Source organism: Eubalaena glacialis, chromosome 2, assembly GCF_028564815.1.
Source record: "Eubalaena glacialis isolate mEubGla1 chromosome 2, mEubGla1.1.hap2.+ XY, whole genome shotgun sequence".
Lineage (NCBI taxonomy): Eukaryota > Metazoa > Chordata > Mammalia > Artiodactyla > Balaenidae > Eubalaena > Eubalaena glacialis.
Genome location: NC_083717.1, coordinates 180396858 through 180409913, shown reverse-complemented (window position 1 = coordinate 180409913; position 13056 = coordinate 180396858). Strand labels below are relative to the sequence as shown.

General features: G+C 40.7%; 1 protein-coding gene across 8 annotated transcripts in view; it reads right to left on the bottom strand.

The window, feature by feature from the left end:
• Positions 1 to 13056, bottom strand: part of ZC3H14 (zinc finger CCCH-type containing 14) — a 39294-nt gene that overhangs the window by 799 nt on the left and 25439 nt on the right. The window contains exons 10-16 of one of the 8 annotated variants that reach the window (XM_061181154.1): positions 12084 to 12158; positions 7241 to 7400; positions 6229 to 6461; positions 2580 to 2700; positions 1531 to 1667; positions 1130 to 1221; positions 202 to 308 (exon numbers count right to left, since the gene is read on the bottom strand). In XM_061181154.1, the coding sequence (XP_061037137.1) occupies positions 202 to 308; positions 1130 to 1221; positions 1531 to 1667; positions 2580 to 2700; positions 6229 to 6461; positions 7241 to 7400; positions 12084 to 12158 (925 nt within the window). The remainder of the gene's footprint in view (positions 1 to 201; positions 309 to 1129; positions 1222 to 1530; positions 1668 to 2579; positions 2701 to 6228; positions 6462 to 7240; positions 7401 to 12083; positions 12159 to 13056) is intronic. The other 7 variants (XM_061181155.1, XM_061181156.1, XM_061181157.1 and 4 more) reach the window with 7 other exon arrangements.

Below are 13056 nucleotides of genomic sequence, written 5' to 3'. Positions count from 1 at the left end.
ATCTAGGTAAACAAGCAATTGCTGAATGAAACAAAATTTGGTTTATGTAGTCGGTTATTTTCCCAAAGGACCCTTAATTGAACAGCAGAGAAAAACCAAAGTGATTAAGTTTCCCCCGAATTTGTATGCTTATAAATTTAAGAAACTAGATACTAGAAAAGCATTTGAAATGACATTAGAAAAACTGATTTTAACCTTTACCTGGTTTGAGGTCGAATCCATTTCAAGGCATGTCGTGGTGGTACAGTAATGGTGGGATGATAAAATGTACAGTCAGGTCTTGTACACTGAGTGTTAAATCTACAGTGCTAAAGAGAGAGAATAGTTTCAACATCTGCAAAGCTAATACAAAAAAACACAGCAATCTGAGATGACAGTAACCAGCCCACCATGAGGTTAATGGGGCAGCAGAGATGATCTGCAACTTCCGCTTTAATACACCACTGAAGCCCTGAAAAATGGACCCCCACCAAGACACAAAATCCTAATGAAAGAATAACAGCAAGTTAAGTTTCAAAAGGGACTTCAGTATGTAATACAAACTGCCTCTAATCAATGTACTAACCACCTTGCACATACTGCCCAACATCCCTTATTTTTTACCCTCATCTATGCCCAACTGCAGTTGGGGAAGTAAAGGCCTTTCGTACGGTTTCCAGGCTGATATTTCAAAGAGAAGATGATTCATGCTGAGCAACTACACAGCTGGAGACACATTAACCAATCTTTAGTACCCAGACAATTAAAACCATGGTACAAGTGTGGATGGTACCATTAAGTACTACTGGATTTCATCATCTCAGTTCTGGCATGAGGGCTGCGGGAGGGGGAACACACGCAGGGGCAAAGAAGAATGGAAAGTGACCGGCGAAAGTGAGCTTCATTCTCCTAAGAGATTAGGCTACTGACATTAAATCAGTTCAGACAGCTTGGCCTAATGGGCCAGACGCGGGCTCAGGGACAACTAAGGAATAACTTAAAGATCTTAAAAACCATAACGTGAACTCTAACAAAAAAGTTAAACTTGGGGGGTGGGGGAAGGAAGACAGTATAGTTTGCTAGTGACCTTACAACCTCAGAAGTGAGAAGTTACCACTAAATTCATTTTTGGGAAAAGGAAAGTTCTTACTTTTGGATGATAGAAGGGACATTCCATTTTCTTACAAGCAGGGAAGTAACGGCAGAGCTGACTACTAGAAGGTGGTGCTGGTGTTGTAACTGCTGACAAAAATAAGGACAAAGGTGAAATTTATTTGGCAAAATAATTTTTAATGCAGTCTGCTGATATTTTTATGGGACCCACTTTTAAGTTAAAACACAAGGAGATTTATATATTCATTAGTCAAAATAAAATACTTTAGAATACTATAGGATGGGTACACTTGTTCTTTAAAGATTAGTTAGAATAACTGATTATGGCACAATGATTTCTGAAACTATTCCTTGTTTTTCTTTTTAATTCAGTTTATAATCACAGAATGTCATTTTTTCATTTTTCACCCAAATGTAGTAGGGCACAAAGTCACCAACCTGGTTTTGGAGGCAGTACTGGAATTCTTCTACTCATATGAGTGAAGGGACACTCTGGTTTAGTACATTTTGCATCGTATTTACAATTTGGATGAACAAACAAACATTTTTCAGCGAATTTACAATTGGGGAAGGCTCTATAAAACAAAAGGACATATTACTCACATTTAATCTCCTCAATGCATGACTAGTTTTTTGTAGAGAGGGTCCATTATACTCCTAATTTCATCACTACTTGTTTTGAGATACACAGAAGTAACAGAAAAAAAAAGGAAACTCCATTTCTAAATGATGCCAGATATCAAAACAGGACACAACTGTCTATTCCAAAGCCTGGGGTAATAGCAGATTTTCAACTCAAGCCAAGCCACCATGAAAGGTAGAAGGGTTTTCTGTGATAATAAGAGACACCACTTACTCCCTAATTAAGGTCTACGTCTGTAACACTGTATGGCGTAAACTCTATGTGAGCACAACATGTATGCAAGGCACCGTACTATGAGGAAAAAAAAAAAATGAGACTGATCCTATGGTCTCCCTCTACATGTACATCCATAAAATTCTCACATCAAAATTTCCTTAAAGTTAAAACATGAAGAGATTCCACCTACAGGACCAAAAAAAAAAAATTCGTCTCTCAAAGCTCACTCCACAGAACCAGCCAGCTAGCAAGGAAAAATTATACTGAAGTCCAGAATATTATCTCATTACCTATAAACTAATTTTTTCCCCAAAGTCTTAAAGTCTGTGTGTGAACACAATGCATACAAACTGGGGCGGTTACCACATACCCATCTCCTTAAAGGTACAGAATCCTCAAAGAAACCCAGAAATTTCAGTATCTCAAGGCATGAGGCACAAAGAAGCCTCCTCCTACCTCCCCCCACCCCCAAATACACACAGACACAAGTGAATGCTGTCCTGGGAGCGCCAGAGTTAAGTATCACTGCTGCATTTAGTTGTAAAACTCAAACGTGTCCACAGAAAAGAACACACTTAAGCTGTACCTAGAATCGACCTGAAAACCAGAATCAGATGCTGCTACTCACCTGCAAGGTGACACAGGATGATGGTAAGCACACTCATCCCCATGTTTACAGGCAGGCCAGTACTTGCAGCGCTCCAGAAGTTTTTCTGGTTTCTGTGCCACACTCAGTTCACTCATCTCAGCTACAAAGGGAAACGAATTAAAAGTATCTCATTAATTATGATCAATTCAGGACATGGCACCTTTAATAAATTTCCCTCAAAACCCAGTCTTAGAATCTTATGTTCTTCTGCGTCTATACGTTACACACAATCAATGAGTCCGACCCCTCTGCTGACCACGGACGCTAGACTCCTGTAGGAGGCGACCAGGAAGCAGGCCACGCCGCTCACTGTGGACAGTGAAGTGGACAGCGGCGCTGCAAGCAGAGCCCAGTGCTCCCCGAAAACTTCCAACTCTCACAATTAGCTCAGCTGAATGACATAGAAAACAGAGGAAAGAATGTCAAGTAGGGAGCCAATAAAATGAAATGAGAACTGAACACACCAGGCGATAAAAAATGTGAACTAATTCTCATATTCAGGTTAAGATGATGAGTGCCTCAATACAAGCGTTCCCACTCGCTGAGGTATGTGCAGTTTTCTAAGTCCAGGTGATAACCTCACGTCAATGTACAAAGGGAAGAAAAGATTTGTGCCTAAAATGAGTCACAAATGTCATAACCTACAGGGACCTGGCAGATCCCCTAACAGAGTGAGGCTGGCTGGGTGTAAGGTGATCAAATGGCAGAAAGCCTCTTGGAGGAAACAAAGGTTCGGAAGAGCAGCCCAAAGAGCAAGCGTGTGGCCACCCACGGCGCTCCCTGCCGCTCCACTCAGGAGGCCACGTCCCAATTACCACGTCAACTACTGTGACGCGGGAAATGGAACTAGTGTTGCCAGACTGCCTCCCAATTCAGGAAGCCAAAGACCTTTTTATATGATATCTAAATTTTATTTTATTTTATTTTATAACACAGGCTGTGCTGTGCGGTATTCAGGACCTTAGTTCCCCAACCAGGGATCGAACCCATGCCCCCTGCAGTGGAAGTGCAGACTCCTAACCACCGGACCTGCCAGGAAATTCCCCTATGAGATCTAAATTTTAAATGCTAGCAACTAATTGAAACTTAAAACACAGAATACACCAAATAAAATTACACCTGAAGGCCATAATGAGCTGCCAGGTTCTGGCCCAAGACACCCTAGCCAAAAAAAAAAAAAAAAAAAGGCATCAAGGGTGTTATATTATGGTTCACATTCATGTTTATCAGAGCAAACAGCACTTCAACCACATCACCTAGTCCTCTTGCAGTTGCAATCTGGCTCTGTCACTTACTGGCTGAGCTAGACACTTTGGGCATGTGTTATCCAACATCTCTGAACTTCTGTTTCCTCATCTATACCAAGAGAAAATAATGTCTTGCTTAAGAGTTTCATGATTTAATGAAAAGAAGAGTGTAAAACAGGCAACCAATCAAAACCAAACAATGTAACAGCCAGTATCAGGAGTACTTATTGTTCTAGTGACCCAACCTCAGTCTTCATGAAGGAGAACAAGGCACACAAATCCAGTCCTGAAGCCCAGCTAGGAGCATAATGAGACAGCTATTAGGACTGTGCCTGACCCATTTTCCGTGCTACTTTAAAAAGAGTAAAATTTATTATTTAGCTCCAGGATATAAAAGTATCCAATATGATAGTCTGGAAGGAGGAGTTTTCTCCACTTTTAAATTTTTTTCTGTGTAACTCCTGCAGAGAAAATGTTTTACCCTCCCCTCCTAAAGAACATACTTTAAACCCAGGTATATACACGAGAACGCAGACCATGTGAAAGAAGTTAAAAGAATACCCAAGAGCAGGTTGGCTGGAAAATGGAGTAAAGTAGCTAGATCTCATGAGCAATATTAAAGAAGTTAAACACTTTACAAGGAAACTTTATCTTTCTGATGAAAAAATTACATCATATATACACAAAGGTCACAATGCTGGTTTTCCCTAACATTTACTTCATAAGCTATTAAAACTCTTCCTATTTAAGTTTTAAGAGGCAAATTCACTTTTTATTGCAAGCTATAAAATCTGTGCTGCCATAAAAGGCCAGTGGGAGTGGCTTAAAACATATGCTGCTGTTGGTGGCATCCTTGAAACACTCAACAGAAAGCCACCAAAAGCAATTACCAAGTTTCAAACTCCCTACTTGGAGGGGGAGAGCAAGAGAGACCAGAGCCTCTTTGTGGAGTCTTTCCAGCCTCACTTATGTCCTAACTACCATTACAAAGCTTCCTCATCTTTGAGCAGCCGTGAAAAATTGAGAGTCCCAGATCAAAGCAATGGTAAAGGAGGCTCACCACTCATCACAGTTGTCTCCATAATGGCCACAGCACTTGTGTAACCCAGGCAAGAATTTCTACTAACATGTTATTTAGAGTGTCACTGCTATGACATGTATACCAATAAAGCCTAACATGGACATCTACATTTAAACAAAATTAGACCCTAACACACCAAAAATTAAACTACCAAACTGAAAACCAAAGTACTAAAAACACCAGAATCTTCTCTTATTTTAGACAAAAATATACAAGATCAAGAAATCTGGACTGCCTGATTACTGTAGTTCTTACCACCTTTGTTAACATTTACAATTTTTCCTCCTTTCAAAGAAAGGTCAAATTTTTCAACTCCCTTCACCCATCAAAACCATGACACTACATTACTGACTCACAGCAGAAAAAGCCCTCAGTTCAAGATTACAGCACTAAAAAAAAAAAAAGATTACAGCACTATCTCCTTCACTCAGTCATGATCTCCCCCTAAAGGCTATTTTTAGTGACTGAAAAGGGCATTTGGTACATTTTCATATCTCTACCAAGAAGAGGATTACTTTGGAAAAATTTCAAAACCCATTATTGTTTTTTCTTTGATACTCTTCATATTTAAGATTCAGTAACTGTCTCCCCTGCCAATGAAGGTGTCCCTAAAATTTTTACAAGCTATGAGGAGCATGATTATCATTCTTTAACATGAATGAAAATGCTCAGTGACACTGCACCTGCCACTGGTATCCAGTGAGAGAAGAAGCACTGATAAGAAATGCCTAAAAGCATGCTGCTATCTGAACTGAGTTCACCTGATTTCCAGTAACTACCACGCCTCTATATTAATTAATTTAAACATAAGGTCTTTTCTAAACTTCCAAGAAGTATTTTGACAGATTAGGTGAGAAACTCCTTTCAAAGGAATTTCACTGTGGTAGAAATAGCATCGAAATCCAAATTGACTTTTCTGTCAAGTTAACTACGAGAGAGACTACTGCTGGTTCAAGTGGAAAGTAAACAAGTATAGTTTCCAAATGGGAAAAAAAAGGTAAGCAAGGCACCAAGAACGATGGTTCATCCTTTAACAAGTATAATGAAGAGGTATTTTTTGGCTTCCATGGCTGAACTCCATTTTAGCACCGGAATAACACCCCACTTATGGAACACATAAGGGACAAACAGTCTCAAATTTAACTGGTCGTTTTGTCTGAGAGAAGGAAAAAGGCCACTGCTGAATTATAAATAAAAGCAAAGCCTACAACCAATATTCATTCAAGGTTGAGAAACATGTCAAAGACATCCTTCACAATGACAGCACCCTGAGAAGGGAAAGTCTGAGCTCCCCACACACCGTTTGAAAAGCTACCATCTGGGTCCTCAAGCTGCCTGCTCAGCAACTGCAACTGCTGTGGGTGGAGGAGACCCGCGAGTCCCTCGTGTGAGGCTGCAGTGTGGTGTGCGGGTCTCATTCCTTCAAAGCACATGTCCTCCTCTTGATCTGACATGTATCCTGGGGGGCTGGGGACACCATCCAGCGTCACTATAAACTTGGGACTTGCAGGTTTATCTGGTTGTACAAGATCTCTGCCAGACAGATAGAAAATACCATAGTATTAGGGAAACACGCACAAAAAGCCAAGCCTCCTAAAGTGCTCTTCAACAGAACTATCAGTCCCTTCCTTGGTTTGCGGTTTCTTCATTAACAAAAAAGACTTGGTAGGACTTACAGGTACAGCATCAGTGGATTCCTGCTAACACACAATGACTATAGCCAATCACTGCAGCATCAACACCAGCGACCCTTCAGGCTGCTCTCAGGACAATCTCCCCTCAACCCTGACCCCTGGCATCCGTTTGACCCACATAGGGTCAAATGGAAATAAACAGAGAAATCAGCATCTATGCTCAGAACACAGAACCAGCAGTTCTATATTTACACTGATTTTATTAACTCTATGTTTGTTTCTTTACAGAACATTCAGTCCATTATCTAAGGCAATAATTAACCCAACCCAATCTGCTAACTCTCTGGTTAGACTTCCTGATTTTGATCACCTGGCTTTTTAAATTTCATTTCCTGGATGTGCATAAAGAAAAGAATCTCTTAAGATTCTTAAGAATCTCTTAAGAAAAGAGCTAAATTATATACTGACTTATTTGCAGGATAATGGATTTCTGAATAAGAAAGATGAACTGGAGTTTCTGAAAACTGGATGTGCCTTATGATACATGGCCTAACTACAGAATCAATAAAGCACTCTACACTGGGGGCTAGGATGGGGAGGAGGGAAGCTGGGAACTAATGGTTAACCTCCACTTCTAATCAACACAAATTAGCTACACAAGAAAAAGAAACCATCTACCGTGTCTGCATAAGGTGTCCTGAAAGTACCCGAAGGGTATCTGCAGTCTTCATCCCCGACTCTTGGTTTGGTGCCACTACTATTTCCTCAGACAGCTTTGGCTTCTTCAGAATAAATGATCTTGTGTCTGCATGGACCATGGATTCCATGTCATAGTAATCTGAGCCAAAAAAATTGGCCACAAATGTTTACTTCTGAATATACCTTGCATTCCCAACATCACACACGTGAGAAGAATGTCAATCTTTTATATATTTGTAATTATTTTCAAAGGAAAATTACAATGGTTCTACTCAGGAATAAGGCTGCAATTCTATGCCAAACATCTTTTCAAAGAAGTCAAGTTTTCCTTTCCTCATACAGCATATTACCAAGGCATTCTAATGAACACTTCCTGCCTACAGTATAGAAAGGTTCTTCCATGAGGCATCTAATGGGATATTATTAACAATAAAACTTACTTTAAGTACAACAATATTTTCTAAGAACATAAAGAATACAGAGTCTTAATGCGCCCTAGAATGATACCAAGGCTGTTTTAAAAAAACAATCTTCCTAAAATCTGTTTTGTTCATTTTGCACACTTACAGAGCAGAACATACCCTGATGAAAAGAATACAACTGGCATAATTTCTGCCTGGTTGTAGATAGACTACTTTGAAAGGGAATTCTAAGATGAACGGACATTGATAAAAATATAGCAAGGAAAACTGACCTTTAATGTAAGTAGTCACAGATCACACCATCTACGATATGATTTTTAAGCTAAACTACTTTATAAAATATACCAAGACCTGGAGCCCAGGATGGAGTTGCTTGACCTATCAATAGGCAATCAACTGAATGAAGTTATTAGTAAGTCACAATTCTCTTAAAATTACCAAATAACAGAAACCAAAATTCACAGGATATTTATTCATGTTCATTCACTGAACAAACTGAACATGTGAGAGCACTATGCTAGGTACACAAAGAAAAAATAGAAAAATAGATGCACACATAGTTTCAGAACAGCATGCCCCAAAAGGTGATCCAAAAGAGGTATGAACAAAGTGTTGGGAGAATACAAAGTAACCTACTCTGGCTGGGAAATCAAGGAAAAGCTTACAGAGAGAAAAAAAAAAAAAGCTTACAGAGGATGAACATTTGAAGCAGGTATCAAAGGAATGAGCAGGAATAAACTAAGAGGGAGAGAGAACTGGAGAATAGAGCATTTCAGGTAGAGTCACTGGAGAAAGGCAGGGGCTCTCCTAGGGCACAAGGAACTGAAGACACGGTGAGAAACGTGGTATGACTGGAGGGGTGTGTGGAGGGCTGAGTAGGTAAGTGGCAAGAAGGCTGAGGCGTAAAGGATCTTGTATGTGCCAATGAGTTTGGATTCTGGTCCAGAAGAAGTAAGTAATCCAGAGAGTTTTCTAAGTAGGGAAGTGACATGAGCAAGTTGGTTTTTGGAAAAACACACAGTGGTAGGAATGGACTGGAGTCCCAGATCTCAGCTATGAGGCTGCTTCCCAAGAGAGATGGAGAGACTCCGAAATACCAGATTCTCACCCCTTGTCCTCTCCTCACACAGGTCAGAGGAAGAGGAGACACATTCCACACTCGAACTGGCACTAGACGTCACAGCAGATGCATTTTCAACTACTGTCCCAGGAAGGAGGCACACCTGCCTTCCCCTGCAAGGGCAGCAGACACAGTAAGACAAGTGTAGGAGGAGAGGCTTGTCCTTGAGTCAGGACAGGAGAAAGAGCAGATTTAAAAGAGGGCAAAGATAAATTTCAATTTTAGATTTCTTTAGTTTGAGGTTTTTGTGGGACACTCAGGTGTTTAGAAAGAAGTTGAAAATTCAGATTTGACTATCAGGAGGGGGAGAGAAATAAGAGAAGCAGAGTCGAAGCTGAAGGTGAAATGAGAACATTTAATAAATTGTACATAGTCAGTGCTGCTGTCTTCTCACTGAATCCTCACAGGGAGCCTAGGAAGCAGATTTTCCTCCCATGTTACAGATGACCGATTTGCAATTCAAGCTCCTAAATGATTCACGGAGCCCCCAGAGCTACAGCAACAGGAGGGCCCGCAGTTTAGTCCAGGGCTGTCGCTCCTTCTCACCGCCCTGCTCTTTCTGAGGCACAGCAGTTCTACTCATCTGCATCTTGGGAGAATACAGTAGAGATGAAAATAATGCTGAGGGCAGGACAAAGGATAAAGTTAACATTTTAAGGGGCAGTAGCGGAGAAGGGGAGTTGAAGGAGAATGAAAAGGAATTAGTAGAAAAACAGAGAGAGTGAAGTCCTGGAAGCCAAAGGATCAAGGATGGAAGAAAACACTGGAACGCAAGTGCCACACACCACAGAGTTTAGAGAATTGTGCACAGAAAACAGAGCTATACACTCCACACGAGCCACTGGTCACCTCTGCAAGACTCACGAGAGCAGCCTGGGTCAAGTAGGGCAGACAGATGGGAGAGTTAGTGACATCTTCTGGGTAAAGACCACAGGCTGAACCCACGCATTGTTTCCTCCTGAAACTCTAACAAAATGTCAATTAAAAGGTTAATTTTTTTTAAAACTCACAAAGAAAATAATTGTAAAAGAAGAGATAACCACATTTTGAAAGTCGAAAACTAACTTAGTAAATCTCGAAAAGCAGAATCTTAAGCCAATAATGAAGCAATCTAATGTGGATCCCAAAATTCTTCAAAGGCTAAGAAAGTGGCAGCACAGGGGACCCTGGGAAGGGGTTGGGAGAAAACAGGGCACAACAGAAGTGGGTTCAAGTGTCCGTTTCTCTTTTATTTATCTGTTTTCTTCTTTTCTGATCCTTACCACACCTATTTCCCTAACCTTTATATTAAGAATACTTGGAATAATTGGAGATGTGCTTTCCCATCGATCATTGCTAGATAAGCTTATGGATGAAGCATCATGGTCTCTGACAGAAAGGTGCCACAATAAAATTAACTAAACGTATATACTATTAGTTTTAAAAAGCAGTTAGATTTCCTGGTAACCTTTGACCACTTCTCTCTTGGAGAAAGTGGAGCTTTAGACTCCTGAAAAGGTAAAAACAGAGAGGGTTTCTGGACCAATGAATGCCAGCCATGTTGAAAGAAGTACGATTCTGAAAACTTGTGTGTTAAGTAAACATTACATAGTAGTTAATGTTGAGGTGTGTCCCTCAGCCCCGTCCCCACTTAGCTCCCAGAACCCTGGCAGCCATTCCATTTCTTGAAAGATCTTTCTTTGGAGTAGCTTACCAACCTGATAGAAAAGACCCAAAGACACAGACATCATGGTGCCCCCAAAGTAAACAGGCAAGACAAATCACTCTCCACTGCAGGGTCTACATTCAGAAGTCAAAACCCCCTACCTCATCCCCCAATTAATGAACCCAAAACACCAACCAGCTTTTTAAGTGCCCCACTCTTAAATGTAAGTCAACCAAGGATCCTCAGACATCTGAGAACCTGTCATGAAAGACAGTGATCAAAACAAACAACCTGGAGAAAACAAGACCAAGGAGGGAGGGGAGGAAAATGTCCAAAACTGCCTTTAATATCTTCAGAGAAATAAGAGAAAGTATTGCATACATGAAATAAAATCAGTATGTTAAAAAATAAATTAAAGGAATATGCAGAAACAAAAGGGCTCTCAGAAATAAAAAACGTGATAGGAGGTAAGCAAAGGATATACTCATTCATAAGCCTTGTAGAACTGCATGATGCTTCAAACTGTATATGCATCATGGATAAAAATAAAGGAAACAAAAAAATGTTTAAGAGCTGATGATGCAAATACAACATACACAGACCTTAGCTGCCAAACATTTTGAAAATACTCTTATGTAGAAAGCAGGATGGAATGTGGGGAGATGAGAGGGCAACATCAAGGATGGAGAATATCTCAACACTTTTATAGACAGAAGGGAGAAGCCAGAAGAGAGGTAGAGCCTAAAGCTACAGAAGTGTGGCGACACCAGAATGTTCGTCCGCTGAGTAGGATCTGGCATCTGGGTGAAAGGTAACCCTTAGAGACAATAAGCACACCTTTCTAAGACAGAGGCCAGGAAGGGTCAGGGAATACAGTTGCTGACTGTGGAATCCTGAACACAGGTGAAGAAAATTCAGTTAGAAGCCGACAGGGAGGGGTCAAGGGACCACAGCTTCCAACACTGGGCAGGTTTAGAGGAAACGGATGCAGAAGAAAACAGGATCTGAATTAACGACTCCAGGGATTGAATGGCTCCTTTCATTTATTCAGCAGACAGTTATTAGGCACTTACACGCATCTGGCAGGGGCCAGGCACTGAGAACACAAAGATAAATAAGGCACTCACCCCAGTCCTGAGGTAGCGCATGGTATTTCTGTCTGTGTGCTGGGGGTCAGGGAGACAGGTAAACAAGTTACAGTGGCTCTAAGAATGATAAGCTCTAGGTATAGCCTTGGCCATGAGATTCTAAAGTGAAGCACAAGTAAGGAGATAAGGTTGAACATGCCAGAGGACACTAAAGCAGCTCAGGGCAATGGCAAAATTTGGACGGAGAGTAGGGTAGGGACTCAAGTGGTCCCTAAAGCAGGGGCATGAGCAGCCAACAGTTTCCAGGGACCTGGGTGAAATGGCATCAAAGGAAGAAAGTTTCTGCATGAGGTGAAAAATACAAACACCACAAAGCATGAAGAAAATGCAGATCTTATCTCCTGGCCCTAAAATATTTTCACAGATCTTAATATAGCACCTTAGGGCAGGATCTAAGACATACAAGATACATTAAATGAGGTGTAAGGAATGGAAATAGCAACTGAAAAATGCTAGATTACAATGAAAATTTAAGATTATTACCAACCTTGACTGATCTGCAGAGTTTCTGCCATTACTGGGTCAATTTGCAGTCGGGATAACAATTGCCTCTGCTGAGTTCCTAGAATATAAATTTTAAAACTTCACTAAGCTTAAAAAACAAACAATACCAGCACGTGTGCTTCCCAGAAATTAAGACCAAAATAATCTTTCTGGGTTCTTAATTGAAAGTCTTTAAACTAGTTTAAAGCTTCTACAATTTAATAATATTTATAGACCAAAGGTCTGTAAGACAAAAACCTGTACTCAGGTTAAGTCAGGTCAAAAATGGCAATGGTTCTCCCTGTCTGGAAGCTGGTTTCCTTGGATTGCAGATAAAGCCTGGTGATAAAGATAAAGGGGGTGCAAAAGTCAGGGGGAGGTGCTGCATGGACCCTCAGCTTGCACCCTGGGAGACAGGCAACAGCCAACTGCAAGATCAACATGAGAAGTGTTTCCCTCCATCACCTAGGCTCTCACCATTATAAGTCAATCCCCCACCCACAGAAGGGCAAAACAACACCCCAGAGTTATCTGATCAGAGTTCCCAAAGGACAAACTACAGGCCTGGACGGATACAAAAAGAATAATGAACAAGTAAGTAGACACTCAGAGCTCTACAGTCCAGGTCCTACACCAGCAAAGCATGTAAACAATCACTTGAATCTCCTGTAAGAAAAGATGCTCAGCTAGAGTATGTATTATTTCTTAAACACATTCATAATTTCCTCATAGTCACACTGCAAAATGAAATAAAACAGAGACACAGAATTGATTTTTCTATCTTCAGTTTGAGTGATGGGAGAATATCATACTTCTCCAAACCTCCCCAGTCCAGTGCTCAGCAGATACTAGGTACTCACTTGCTGATTTAAAACAGAAGTGTTACAGTACGGTGTACGAGGGACTGTAATTGACAGGGTTCCAAATACTGAAATCTCAGTAAGATGCACGCAGGCTAATTCTTAGTGAATCTATTA